This window comes from Epinephelus moara, chromosome 24, assembly GCF_006386435.1.
Source record: "Epinephelus moara isolate mb chromosome 24, YSFRI_EMoa_1.0, whole genome shotgun sequence".
In the NCBI taxonomy this organism is placed as follows: Eukaryota; Metazoa; Chordata; class Actinopteri; order Perciformes; family Serranidae; genus Epinephelus; species Epinephelus moara.
The window spans coordinates 15,762,993-15,774,924 of NC_065529.1; the positions used below are offsets into that span (position 1 = coordinate 15,762,993).

The window sequence follows — 11,932 nt, forward strand, 5'->3', positions numbered from 1 at the left end:
AGTTAGTGACATCCAGAATGGCCGAGTTAGCAAGATGCAGTAATAGAATACGAGAGAGAGAGAGAGAGAGAGAGAAGGAGAGAAGGTGCCCGGTGTATTATAGGGGGTCCTCCGGTAGATGAGGCCTAAGTCAGCCTAAAGGACAAAACACACCGGCGGCGTACAACACGCGTCAAAACAGCCGCCCCCATTATTTTCTATTTACAAACCCACACCGGCGGCGGCTCGACGTGCATCAACGTGCCGTGCCGCGGCACTTTACGCTATTGTCCTATTTTTCCAGCGTCGCTGCCCTTGAAAAAGCGCTATTTTGTACTTCCCAGCCTAGCGGACTGGAGTGTGCAATAGAAATCCGGTTGACGCCCCGCAGCGCAACGCTTTTTGTGTGTGTTGGAGGCGGCACTTGACTCGCGTCAATGACGCCGCTGTCATATGACGCCGCCGGTGTGTTTTGGCCTTAACTAGGGGCTGGTACAAGGCAAGCCTGAGCCAGCCCTAACTATAAGCTTTATCAAAGAGGAATTGGGGATTGTAAAAGTATGCGTCGGTGAGTGAAAGTTATTCTTCTTGTTCAGGTGTGGGAGGGGCGCTGGAGGGTCATCCCTTTCCACGTCCTGCCAGAGTGGCTAAAGGACAACGATTACCTCCTGCATGGACATCGGCCTCCTATGCCCTCCTTCCGGGCCTGTTTTGGAAGCATCTTCAGAATTCACACTGAGACAGGAAACATCTGGACTCACCTGTTAGGTCAGAATACAACGCCTTATGCAACATTCCTAAAATTGTTGAAAATTATATGTTAGCAGCAGATTCAAAGTTTGTTAACAACCTGACATGTTATTTTGTTAACCCATTTTTAACCGGTTAACTCTGAATAGCTCTGGCCTCCTCTCTTGTCGGCTGAAAGTAAAACTGGCCTCATTTCTCCCCCAGGGCTGATCTTATTCCTGTGTCTGGGCACGTTAACCATGCTGCGGCCCAACATGTATTTTATGGCCCCGCTGCAAGAGAAAGTGGTGTTCGGGATGTTCTTCCTGGGAGCTGTGCTCTGCCTCAGCTTCTCCTGGCTTTTTCATACCGTCTACTGCCACTCTGAGAAAGTGTCTCGCACCTTCTCCAAGTAAGGCCTCTGTCAGACATTGCTTCTCACATAATTGTCTTGTGTGTCTTAACAAAATCATTTGTAGCTGTCAAAGTGTTCTCCTATTTTAGACTCACTGCCCTTGTAGTAGGCAGGAGGGAGACACCCACCATCATTATTCAAGGCAGAATGGTCCCAAGTTCAGTCAAATCTAACATAAAAAACACTGATCTGTGTGGCATGGTGAAGCACTTTGTACTGATCTGAGGATAAAGTTGCTAGATAAGTGCATTTACTCCTGTAGACTACAGCAGCCTTAAGTTAATTTAGGTTGAATTATTATTCTCTATGCTATAATGTCCATGCACAGTCTAAACGAGCACTGATTATTCAATTGGAATAGACTTAGAAATGTACCAACTTTTACCATAAGGTCCACATTGTGCAAAAAACAAATTGGGGAAAAATACATGTGTTTAGAAACATGAGAAAAACATCAGCTGTCTTGCATCCAACAGATCTTCCAGCCAAACACCCAGCTGTTGTCTCTGTGTCGCCCCCTCTCTTCAGGCTTGACTACTCGGGCATTGCCCTCCTGATCATGGGCTCCTTTGTGCCCTGGCTGTACTACTCGTTCTATTGTTCCCCTCAGCCTCGACTTATCTACCTCACCATTGTATGTGTCCTCGGCATCGCCGCCATCATAGTGGCCCAGTGGGACCGGTTTTCTACACCTCGTCACAGACCTACAAGAGCAGGTGCTCACCAGTTGAACACATTGCACACTTTTCCCTATAATGTCCTCAAAATAACGCAAAGTAACTGAAGTCCATGCCTCTCTTAGGTGTGTTCATGGGTCTTGGATTAAGCGGCATTGTCCCCACCATGCACTTCACCATCGAGGAGGGCTTTGTTAAGGCTACCACAGTGGGCCAGATGGGTTGGTTCTACCTGATGGGTGCCATGTATATCACTGGTGCTGGTCTGTACGCAGCCAGGATCCCTGAGCGCTATTTTCCTGGAAAGTGTGACATCTGGGTGAGTATTTGATGTGCTTAGATTACAAACCAGAGCTTAAGAAAGTCAGGTGATTAGTTGTGCAAAACAGTTTAGTTTCACCACCAATAAAAATAAGAACATTGATTCATAATTACATTTTACCATATTTACCATAATGGAGGAGATGCCACGTTTAGACATGTTAACGTAATGAACATAATGCAGTGCTTCTCCTTTACTACTTGGATGACAAATGTGAATGTTTCTGATATGAGGCAGTAATGGTGAAGTATTGCTTTTAATTTTTCCACTCAAGTATAGGGATAGGTGATATGGCCAAAATCTTTTATCACGATATATATATATTAAAAACTGAAAAACAAAAACTGTTTCTTCATTTAATGAAAAAGCCAGAGTTCTCAAATGTTACACGCTGTTTAACTCTATGATATACAGTCTGAAATTTGTCAAATTTGGACTTTAATCAGAAATAAGTCAACCTGATTTTGAGTGTGACCAGAAATTTAATGCCAGCTTGTGGCACATTATATTTTTTTTGGCGCCCAAAAGACATCGTCATTCACAGCAGACCAAAATCTTCCAGTGAGTGTGTATTTTCTTCACCGTATGAAATAAAGAATTAGTGAACAATAGGAGCAGTTTCAGACACAGCTGTTATCTCTTTTGTTTGATCAAACACAGGCAAATTATAATGAATGAAACTGACAAAAAAGCATCTCTTTCTCTCCTTCTAGTTCCACTCTCATCAGATTTTCCATGTTCTGGTCGTGGCGGCGGCGTTCATCCATTTCTACGGGGTTTCCAACCTGCAGGAGTTCCGCTACGGCCTGGAGGGAGGATGCACAGATGACTCTCTACTCTGAGAGGCCTGACTGTGACTTACTCATACTTTTCTTTATAGTCCCACAAACACCTCGCGCACACACACACACACACACACACACACATACATACATACACATACACACACAACACATGCACACACAATCACTTTAAATGCTGCTGGAATTCAATATAGTCACTTATTGCTCCTTCTGTACTTCTGATTTGCTAACATCTTGTTTGGGTTTTGGTGGTCTTTCTGTTTGGCTCTTTTTTGCTCCGGTAAAGTAGCATTAACTAGCCACTGAACAACAGAGGGAATCTTCAACAGGCACTATTTCTTCAATAATTCTGAAACTTGAAGCCTACATTTTCAAGTAAGGTCAAAATGGGATTTTAACCAAAATCGTATATTACTGTAACTGATGGTCACTTCCTAGAAGCTCACTAGTACCCCGACCTCTTCATAGTCTGTTACCATTGCACAAAGGGTACAGAACGTATTATTTGTGCTGTAGCAGAGGGCACATACTGTAAACCATTCCTATCCTCCCTCCCACTTTCCATGCAGGTTAGAGGATGAATGTACTGTCCACCAGGAGTGAGGTGTAGAGCAGTCCAGGACCATTTAGGTGCTTGAGGGCAGGCACACATTTGTATTAAGAGGATAAAGTATGCACCTATAGTGTGTATAGATGCTGCCAGATGCTTTCTAACTGTGCTGACACTGATTGAGCAGCTGTATGTCAAAACTTAGAGGACTACTACAGACCCACCCATGCCCGCTCTGCAATAAAACATGAACTGTACTCTTTAGGCCCAGTCAATACCCTTAAATCATAATTAAACAAAATACAATACAATATTATGAAAGAAATATAGAGCTTAGATACTATAAATTCGATCTATAGATGTGTCTGAGTAACACAAGGTGTAATTGTCATCACAGTTCTTCCCAGAATGATTGGAAATCAAAGGGATTTATACATAAAGGGATAGTTATGGTCTTTTGAAGTGGGGCGTATGAGGTACTTATCTTAAGTCGGTGTAGTACTTACAGTAGATGGCGGTCAGCATGACCCCAGTTTGGAGAAACAGTTCATGGCTTCAGTTCCCCGCCTGTGCTCTCGTCAATGTCACCAGACTCCACGACAAAAACATCATTGAACACAGGAGCTGCTGGTCTACCGCTACCACAGTCAGTTTGTATGTTTATGTTATTGTGTGACTCTGGTGAATCTGAACTCACCCAGCAAGCATTTTTTGGTTTAAAAAACGTCTAATAGCCGTCTACATGAAGACTTGACGTCTAGGCTAAATCACGGCTGAATTTGGGCTGTCAGTGAAAATTTGGTAGACGTCTAACCATAGCCAAAGTGTAGACGTCATCAATTATATGGCTATGTAGAGACCATGTCCAAAAAATGGAGATAAACATATTTTAATTACTGTTGACTCTCCATACGTGATTGAATATCATACCGCACGCCATCTGCAATGGCGAAAATTACATTTAATCAATTTCAAAATTAAATCGGCTAGATTTGGGTTACATGTAGCTAGACTAAATCGGAGCTAAATATAGCCAGTACGTTTAAATCACGACTATTGCTTGCTGGGCACAGTTTAAAACACCAAAGTCACACAAAAACACAAACTAACTGATTGAGGCAGCGGTACACCAGCAGCTTCTGTTTTTGACCATGTTAAATTGTTGTTTTTCTCAGTAGAGTCTGGCTTTAAAGAGAGAGCAATATAACATCTTCAGTTACCTTTTGGAATCCGCTGTCTGACAGCAAGGCAAAGTGGTGTAAATATTTTAAGTATTGCGTACAGTTAAACTGATATTGATTTATTTAGGTGGCCAAAATACGATTTGCTTCACAGCAGTACATTGCTTAGCTTCAGGGGCAGTACTTCTGCCTGCCTCTGTGCTGACTGACATCTACTGTATGTAATACACTGACAATGGATCAGTGCCTCATACAACCCTGCTTCAAAAGATTCAAACTATCCCTTTAAACTGATTCCTGAGTTTCTTTGAACTTTATACTGAAATTTGTATGAACTTCCTTTGCAATTTGATGCAGTTTTAATTGACAAAAGCCCCAAAGGCCTAGAAAAGCTGCAACTGTGCAAACATGTATCTGCCCAGATGAGGTTAGACTAAAATGCTTAAAATATAGAAGTGAAAAGAACTCCCCCGCCATCATGTTTCAGACAGACAACACATTGTTGATTAATTTCTAGAGCAACAGTTCCTGGGCTACGCACAATGTACAGATCTGGATTGGTCAAATTGTGTTTTTGTCAGCTAGAGATATTTCTTTTGTGCTAGATTTCAGATGCAATGAGAGGTGTAAATATCAAATGCACCTTAAGTGTATACTATTAAATTCAAAACTTTAAATCACCGTATGGGGTTTAAAATGTGTTATGTATGATTGATATAAACTTTTAGTATTCCTGTGCCTTAGGCCAATGGAAATGTTTTTAAATAAAACGGCCTATCTTAACAGTCAAGGGAGCTTCAAGGATTTCCAGATGTTGACTTTTCTTGTTTTCCTTGCCATATACAATCGAATCATTATTGAACTTACGACTCCATGGATAGGTTGTATCAACTGCTGTTTAAGACTCCTTTTTCTAGATCAACTTATTCGAGCTTTATTACAAAGACTAAAACAATGTGTATTCTTGACTTTGTGTAATGTCCTGTGTAGAAAGTGATAAATCATACATTTCACTGAAATGTAAACATAAATATTTATTAATGGTAATCTTGGAAAATTATTGTAATAAATTTTTTTCCACATGTACAAACATGGTGTCAGTCGTGTCTTACAATAAACAGTAGAAGCCTATGACATTTGCATATTTCACATCAGCAGTAGACGATGACGATAAGACGATTCATGTTCTACACCTTATCATGCATCTTATCACCATACAAGATTATGTTTACTTAAAATAGTGTTCTATGAGTTACATATATCAACAGTTACTGTGTTTTAACCACATCAACCAAAGCTAAACAACAGCTCCTCATCATTTCTCTCATTTCCTGGGATTGGATGCTGGTTGGAGAACACTTAGAGCTGTTATTAAGTCAGACATACCTAGAGAGCACTTGAGAGACAGCATGCCTCCTTCAAGGCTTCACAATCATTGAACATTTTATATTTTAAAAAAATGATTTTATTCAGCCAATCAAAACATTGTCTGATAGATTAAAACCAGCAGTGAGCCTTTTTGTGAGTTGGTCAACAGCTCTGTTTTCACAAAATATACATCACTAGTTTAAACAGTCTCTCCTGCCAGGGCACAAGACCCTATGGTGTCAGGAACTTCAGGTTGCTTTGGTCTGTAGTTGCAGCTCTGCAGTGTTAGTAGTCCTGGCCTTAATAGGTTGTTGCCTCAGGTGATCAGCCTCCTCCATTTATCTGGTACAAACTCTCCTGATGCTGCCCTGTAGGTGGATTGTATCTGGCTGCAGCATCATTTTAGGCAAGCATGTTATGTGGGGCAACACAGAGTTTGACTACATCTCCAGTCTCCTCAGGATTGAGTTAAATAGGCCTTCCCTAAATCATCCACCTGGCAGCCAGGATTTTTATGCCTCTGCACCAGCGATAGCTGTGGCTGCAGGCATTACGTTTTCAGGTTGTCCGTCTGTCCCATTTTCGTGAATGCGATATCTCAAGAACACCTTAATAGAATTTCTTCAAATTTCCACAAACGTCCACTTGGATTCCACAATAAAGTGATCAGATTTGGGTGGTCAAAGGTCACTGTGACCTTGCATCCATCTCATTCTTGTGAACACAATATCCCAATAACACTTGGAGGGAATCACTTCAAATTTGACATAGACTCTCACTTAGATTTAACAATGAACTGAGAATTGGGTAGTCAAAGGTCAAGGTTACTGTGACCTTGCGTTTGTCTCATTCTCATGAGCACAATATCCCAAGAAGGCCTTGGAGGAGTTTCCCCATATTTGGCACAAATGTCAATGTGAATGAACTGATGAGAACTTGGTGGTCGAAGGTCAAAAGTTAAGGTCACTGTGACCTCGCAAAACAGCCTCACTGTCACATCATAATGTAATGAAGAAAAAAAATTCTGGCCAGTATTTAAAGTCATATCAAATGAACAGAAGGGGAAACTTTGGGTTAAATACTGTATTGGTGACACTAATCTTGGGTGTCCACCTTGAAACGGTGCTGATTGTATAGCTCCTCTGTGTTGCTGGGGGGCAGATATGTGTGAAGCATCTATGTTTTTATAGACATGATTTCAAACTGTAAGTGCAACTTGACTGGTGCACAGAGGCATACAACTGTGAGGCAGTAATTCTAGTGTCATTTTATGCTCATTTTTCCTTCTACTTCACAACATTAGAAAGGTATAGTGTGCCTTTTACTCAGTTACATTTATGTGATGATTGTAGTTAACGTTGCATTAAAATGCTGCTCAGAGAAAAATGCACCAGAAATAAGAAAAATAATATTTGTTCTTACGTACCATTTGCTGGTGATACTTACGTACTTTTACTAGGTAACAATTAATTGAAGGGGTTTTACTTGTTAAGTGTTTTACATTGAGGTATCACAAATGTCCTTTTGGTAAATTTAATAAATCGACTTGGATGGCGTTACCAGAAACACAGACGTTTCGACAGAAAGTCTTCTTCAGTGAAGAAGACTTTCTTCAGTGAAGAAGACTTTCTGTCGAAACGTCTGTGTTTTGAAAATTTCTTTAGTGATATTGTCAAAAATCCATAATAAAGCCCTAACTCTGTTGTTATTTCATATAGCTTAGTTACAGTTATTTTGGAGACAATTAAAAGCAACCAGGCTATTATTAAGAAGATTAAGTTTCTACATTACATTTATTTTCTAACGTCGTTACATTTTGGTCAACAATATTACCTACAGAGGGTGTTTAATGAGGAACCCAAGCACCGCCGTGTGTTTCTGTACGAGAGTATATAGTGGTTGGTCAACTTCAACAGTAGTTAGTATGCTAGCCGGGCTTTAGCTAACCCTTACGATTTTATCGTCGTATTCAACCTTGTCTTTCCTTCAGTATCTAGGTACGTCTTATTCAACTTTACTAAGCTGTGTGTCTCTAACAATGTGGATGCGTAATGTAGTTATTTGTCTGGTCTTTAGCCTGCTGAGTTTAGCGTTAGCACATGTTAGCATGAATGTAGCGGTTGGGGTGTACAGTTAGTTTGACTGTTATAGTTTAACATATTAATAACATTTATTCTGGTAAGCTCTTAATATGGACCCCTCAGACCGTGGCTCGGCGTAAAGTTTGCCATAGTTAATATATTGTGGAAATTGAAGAATGTAAATATTAGGTTAGTGTATTTCTTTGTCCCGGACTTCCGCACTACAAAGATTCCGTAAACTCGTACTTCCGGTCCACTCTGTCTGTATGCGCCCCATCTTTCTTTTCGTTAACATAGCCTTGTAATTTCCCATTAGCCAGTTAGCCCTTACAGTTAATCACTGTCGCTTGGTTCAGCCTGGTGGAAGATACTGAGACTCAGGCCTGTTTGGTGCATGTACATCACAGTGAGTGTGCTGTTCGTCAGGGCTCGACATGGACAACAGTCAGCAGTCCAAAGACAGCACGGACCGGTCCGACCTGGTGTCTGAGGACGGGAAGAACAGCAAGTCTGTCGTGTGTCAGCGCTGCGGATCCAAGGTGCTGTGCCCGGGGATGGCTGTGATGGCAGAGAAAGAGGTATGCTGTCCTGTCCATCAGTGGGCTGATACATTGCTTAACCTGTCTGCCCTCAGGTAGTATGTATATATCAATAGTTTTCAGCAGCACCATGTCATCCAAGGTGCTTTATATGACAATAAAACCAGTGGTACAGTGTGTGTGCATTTACTCAAGTACTCTACTGAAGTACAAATGTTAGGCACATAACTTGAGTATTTCTATTTTACGCTACTGTACACTTGTACTCCAGGACTGTTCATAGGGAAATATAGTTAATATTGTCAATATTAATTAGTTAATAAATTAGTAATAAAGACTAATTAATCAGTAACTAATTATTTTGCAGACAAAGATGTAACATTCAAAACATATATATGTCAAATATATGATACGGTGTTATAGATTAAACTACCTAATAGTATAAATAATAGTCAATAGCTTCATTTTGACCAACTACAACAGAAAAATCCTACTTACATGTTGTGTGCAATAATAATCTCATGTGATAATATCTGACGGTAAAATACTCACAAAGGCAATGTTTATGCAATGAGTATTTTTACTTTTGATACTTTTAAGTGCATTTATTATGCTAATAATAGTCATGTTTTTTTTATTTATGCAATGTTTTAAATTGATACATTTTAATTTGTAATGGAGAATTTGTATTATTTCTACTTTTACATTAGTAAAGGATCTAAAAACTTTCTCTAACCAGTATATGTCTACATGGGGCCCTGTAACTGGCTGGCTACACGCAACTTAGGGGTGAATGTAACAATCCCATTTAACTGAAGGATGGCTAGGTTTAACCTTGGAGATGATGTCAGCATGTGATTGTATGTGTCAGTATTATTATTGTTGTTATTTTGTTTTGTTCCTTTGGTTGTAGTTGGTCTTTTTCCCTCATCTCTGGTATATATATGTATGGGAGCTTGTGTGCATATATGATGCTTACCGGTATTTGTGATGGATTTTGTTTAAACGTAAAATAAAAAGAAAAATGTGCATTGTGGGGAAAAAAACTTTCGCTAACACAGCAGAATTGTACATTTTAACATTTTTAAAAAACTTGAATATGAAGGAGATCGGTGCCCCTTGACCTGAGAAGTCTGCAGTGTTTATATTCTTAGAGGACGTTATATACAGAGGCCATCTAAAGTTTTATATACCAGGAGGAGGAGGATCTTTAAAAGCAACAGGTAGCCTGTGGAGGTTTCTGGGGACCAGAGTGATGTAGTCTGATTTTTTTTCATTTTTATGTTACAGCAAGGTCAGTGCAACCTGTTCAAGTGTATGCTAGGTCCAAAACTCATATTGCATTTCTGATATTGAGCTCTTTCTGAAGTGTTTCTGTGTCATCTGAGGCTTGTTTTCTCCCACCAGCTGTTCCTACCATCCATGCGGAAAAAGAGCGGCCTCAGCAACACAGAGGGCTCAGTGGACGGGGACACTCTGACCGCCCACTGGTTTGTGGAGGACATGTTCACTTTTGAGAATGTGGGCTTCACTAAGGACGTGGGGAGAATCAAGTATCTTATCTGTGCAGATTGTGAGATTGGACCAATCGGCTGGCACTGTTTGGATGACAAGACGAGTTTCTACGTCGCTTTGGAAAGGGTGAATCATGCATAGTCTAAATGCCCATGAGCCCACATGAACTTAAAAAAAATGTGTTGGCAGGCTATGCATCTTTTCATGGATTTCCTCCCAGAGCTAACCCCAATCTAATCCATCACACACACGCCCACATACTGTTATGTGTATATTGATCATGAAAACAGGACTGTGTCGCTCTCATTCTCCTCTACCACACTGACAACAGTATGACCATCCTGTTCTAATAAAGATGTTTTGGGGAAGCTGATGTTGAATACCATACTGCAGCTGTTTCCTGGATATTATGATGTAACTTCCTTTGTCTCAGTGTCTTTTAATCCACGGAAAAATAAATTCCAATCAGATTTATGAAATTGTGTCAGTTTCCATCCTAACACAAGTGCTTGTTTTATTTATAAAAATAGTTGGGTACTTAAATGATCAGATTAATCAACTGAGAGTAAATAACACATTTGATAATTGATTCTTTTTTGAGGTCAATTGAAAAGCTGACTTTAAACTTCACAAATACGAGTATTTATTGCTTTACGTGTTTTTATCAGTAAATTGAATGCTTTGGGGTTTATACTAAGAGCAAACAGAAGCAGTTTGAAGATGATACACAGGGCTGTGTGAACTGTCTGGTGGTGGGCATTTGTCACTATTTTTTATTTTATAGGTCGAAGGTGTTTGTAAACAGTATCACAAGTGAAGTGAAAGCCAGCCCCAGCTTCGTCCACTTAGCGTTCCTCCTCAGTGTTGTTCTGTTCTTCGGTGCTGTGTCCACGATTTGCTGCCTACAGTCTGGCACCTGGCTGCTACCTTTTTATGAAGTCCTGACCTCACCTGCACATTGTACCCATGAATGCCCCAAACACAGCAAAATAATAAGAAAATACAGGGAGAGGAAAGGTACATAATTACGTAAGTACACCACCACACACACAGATGGATGACTGAACAGGCTGACCGAGCACAGGCCTAAGGATCCACCTGGACTTCACTTGCAAAATGTCACTCAAATGAACACAAACTGACCAGGAAGAGACAAAACAACCACGAGGAGACACACAATTGGCTATAAGAGACACAAAATTGCCACAAAGTCTCTTGTCTCACTGTAGGAAAGGTGGAGGGGCCTTTTAACCCACCAATGGCCACATACTCGCAGTGGGTCATGAGTGGTGATTGAGAGTTAACTTTTGCATGAGTCTAAAAATTGTAAGGAAAACCCTGCATAGTACACCTTTAACAGAGTCACTGAAAACATTTTTATAGACTAATAAATGCTGGAAATAAAAATTTGTTGCAGCCCTAAAAAAGTTATTAATTGTAGAGAAAAATCTAGTCCCCACTTATTTGCATGGTTGAGCCCTAAAAATACAGGATGTGAATTCCATGTTATTTGTTGACACAGCCTGACATTCAGCTTGCTCTTTGTCTTTTTCAGAAAGAGGCGTTTACCAGTAACTAAACCAGTTTGTTCAATATTTTCAGTTATAAATTTGTTATTAAAGCACACACATGGTCTCACAACTCCACACACACCCAAATCATATTAGAAGTTGCTCAGTGTATAGGAAAATGTATGTAAATTTACATGATGGTCGTTGAGGCCCTTGGTTTAGTTTTAGGGTTGCAGATATGAACTTTTTTTTTTTTTTTTTT

General features: G+C 40.2%; 2 protein-coding genes across 4 annotated transcripts in view; both read left to right on the plus strand.

Annotated features, from left to right (window-relative positions):
• adipor1a (adiponectin receptor 1a) overlaps positions 1–5,746 on the plus strand; it is a 9,872-nt gene extending 4,126 nt beyond the window's left edge. The window contains exons 4-8 of the mRNA XM_050038135.1: positions 576–747; positions 934–1,120; positions 1,652–1,839; positions 1,926–2,119; positions 2,836–5,746. Coding sequence (XP_049894092.1) covers positions 576–747; positions 934–1,120; positions 1,652–1,839; positions 1,926–2,119; positions 2,836–2,964 — 870 coding nt within the window. The 3' untranslated portion in view covers positions 2,965–5,746. The remainder of the gene's footprint in view (positions 1–575; positions 748–933; positions 1,121–1,651; positions 1,840–1,925; positions 2,120–2,835) is intronic.
• Positions 5,747–7,866: 2,120 nt separating this feature from the next.
• Positions 7,867–10,630, plus strand: rabif (RAB interacting factor). 3 transcript variants are annotated; one of them, XM_050039183.1, is made up of 3 exons: positions 7,867–8,021; positions 8,532–8,683; positions 10,052–10,630. In XM_050039183.1, exons 2-3 carry the CDS (start codon positions 8,540–8,542, stop codon positions 10,298–10,300), a joined length of 393 nt encoding a protein of 130 aa, XP_049895140.1. In that variant the 5' UTR covers positions 7,867–8,021; positions 8,532–8,539; the 3' UTR covers positions 10,301–10,630. The 3 variants fall into 3 exon arrangements, with proteins under 3 accessions (XP_049895140.1, XP_049895142.1, XP_049895141.1); XM_050039185.1 differs by having other exon boundaries at positions 7,886–8,021; positions 8,513–8,683; XM_050039184.1 differs by lacking the exon at positions 7,867–8,021 and having other exon boundaries at positions 8,081–8,683.
• The last annotated feature ends 1,302 nt before the right edge of the window (positions 10,631–11,932 follow it).

Excerpts from the sequence above, each read along its gene's own strand:
- rabif (XM_050039183.1), top strand. The coding sequence starts at position 8,540 with ATGGACAACAGTCAGCAGTCCAAAGACAGCACGGACCGGTCCGACCTG. Across the intron at positions 8,684-10,051 it reads CTGTGATGGCAGAGAAAGAG|CTGTTCCTACCATCCATGCG; the intron begins GTATGCTGTCCT and ends TTCTCCCACCAG.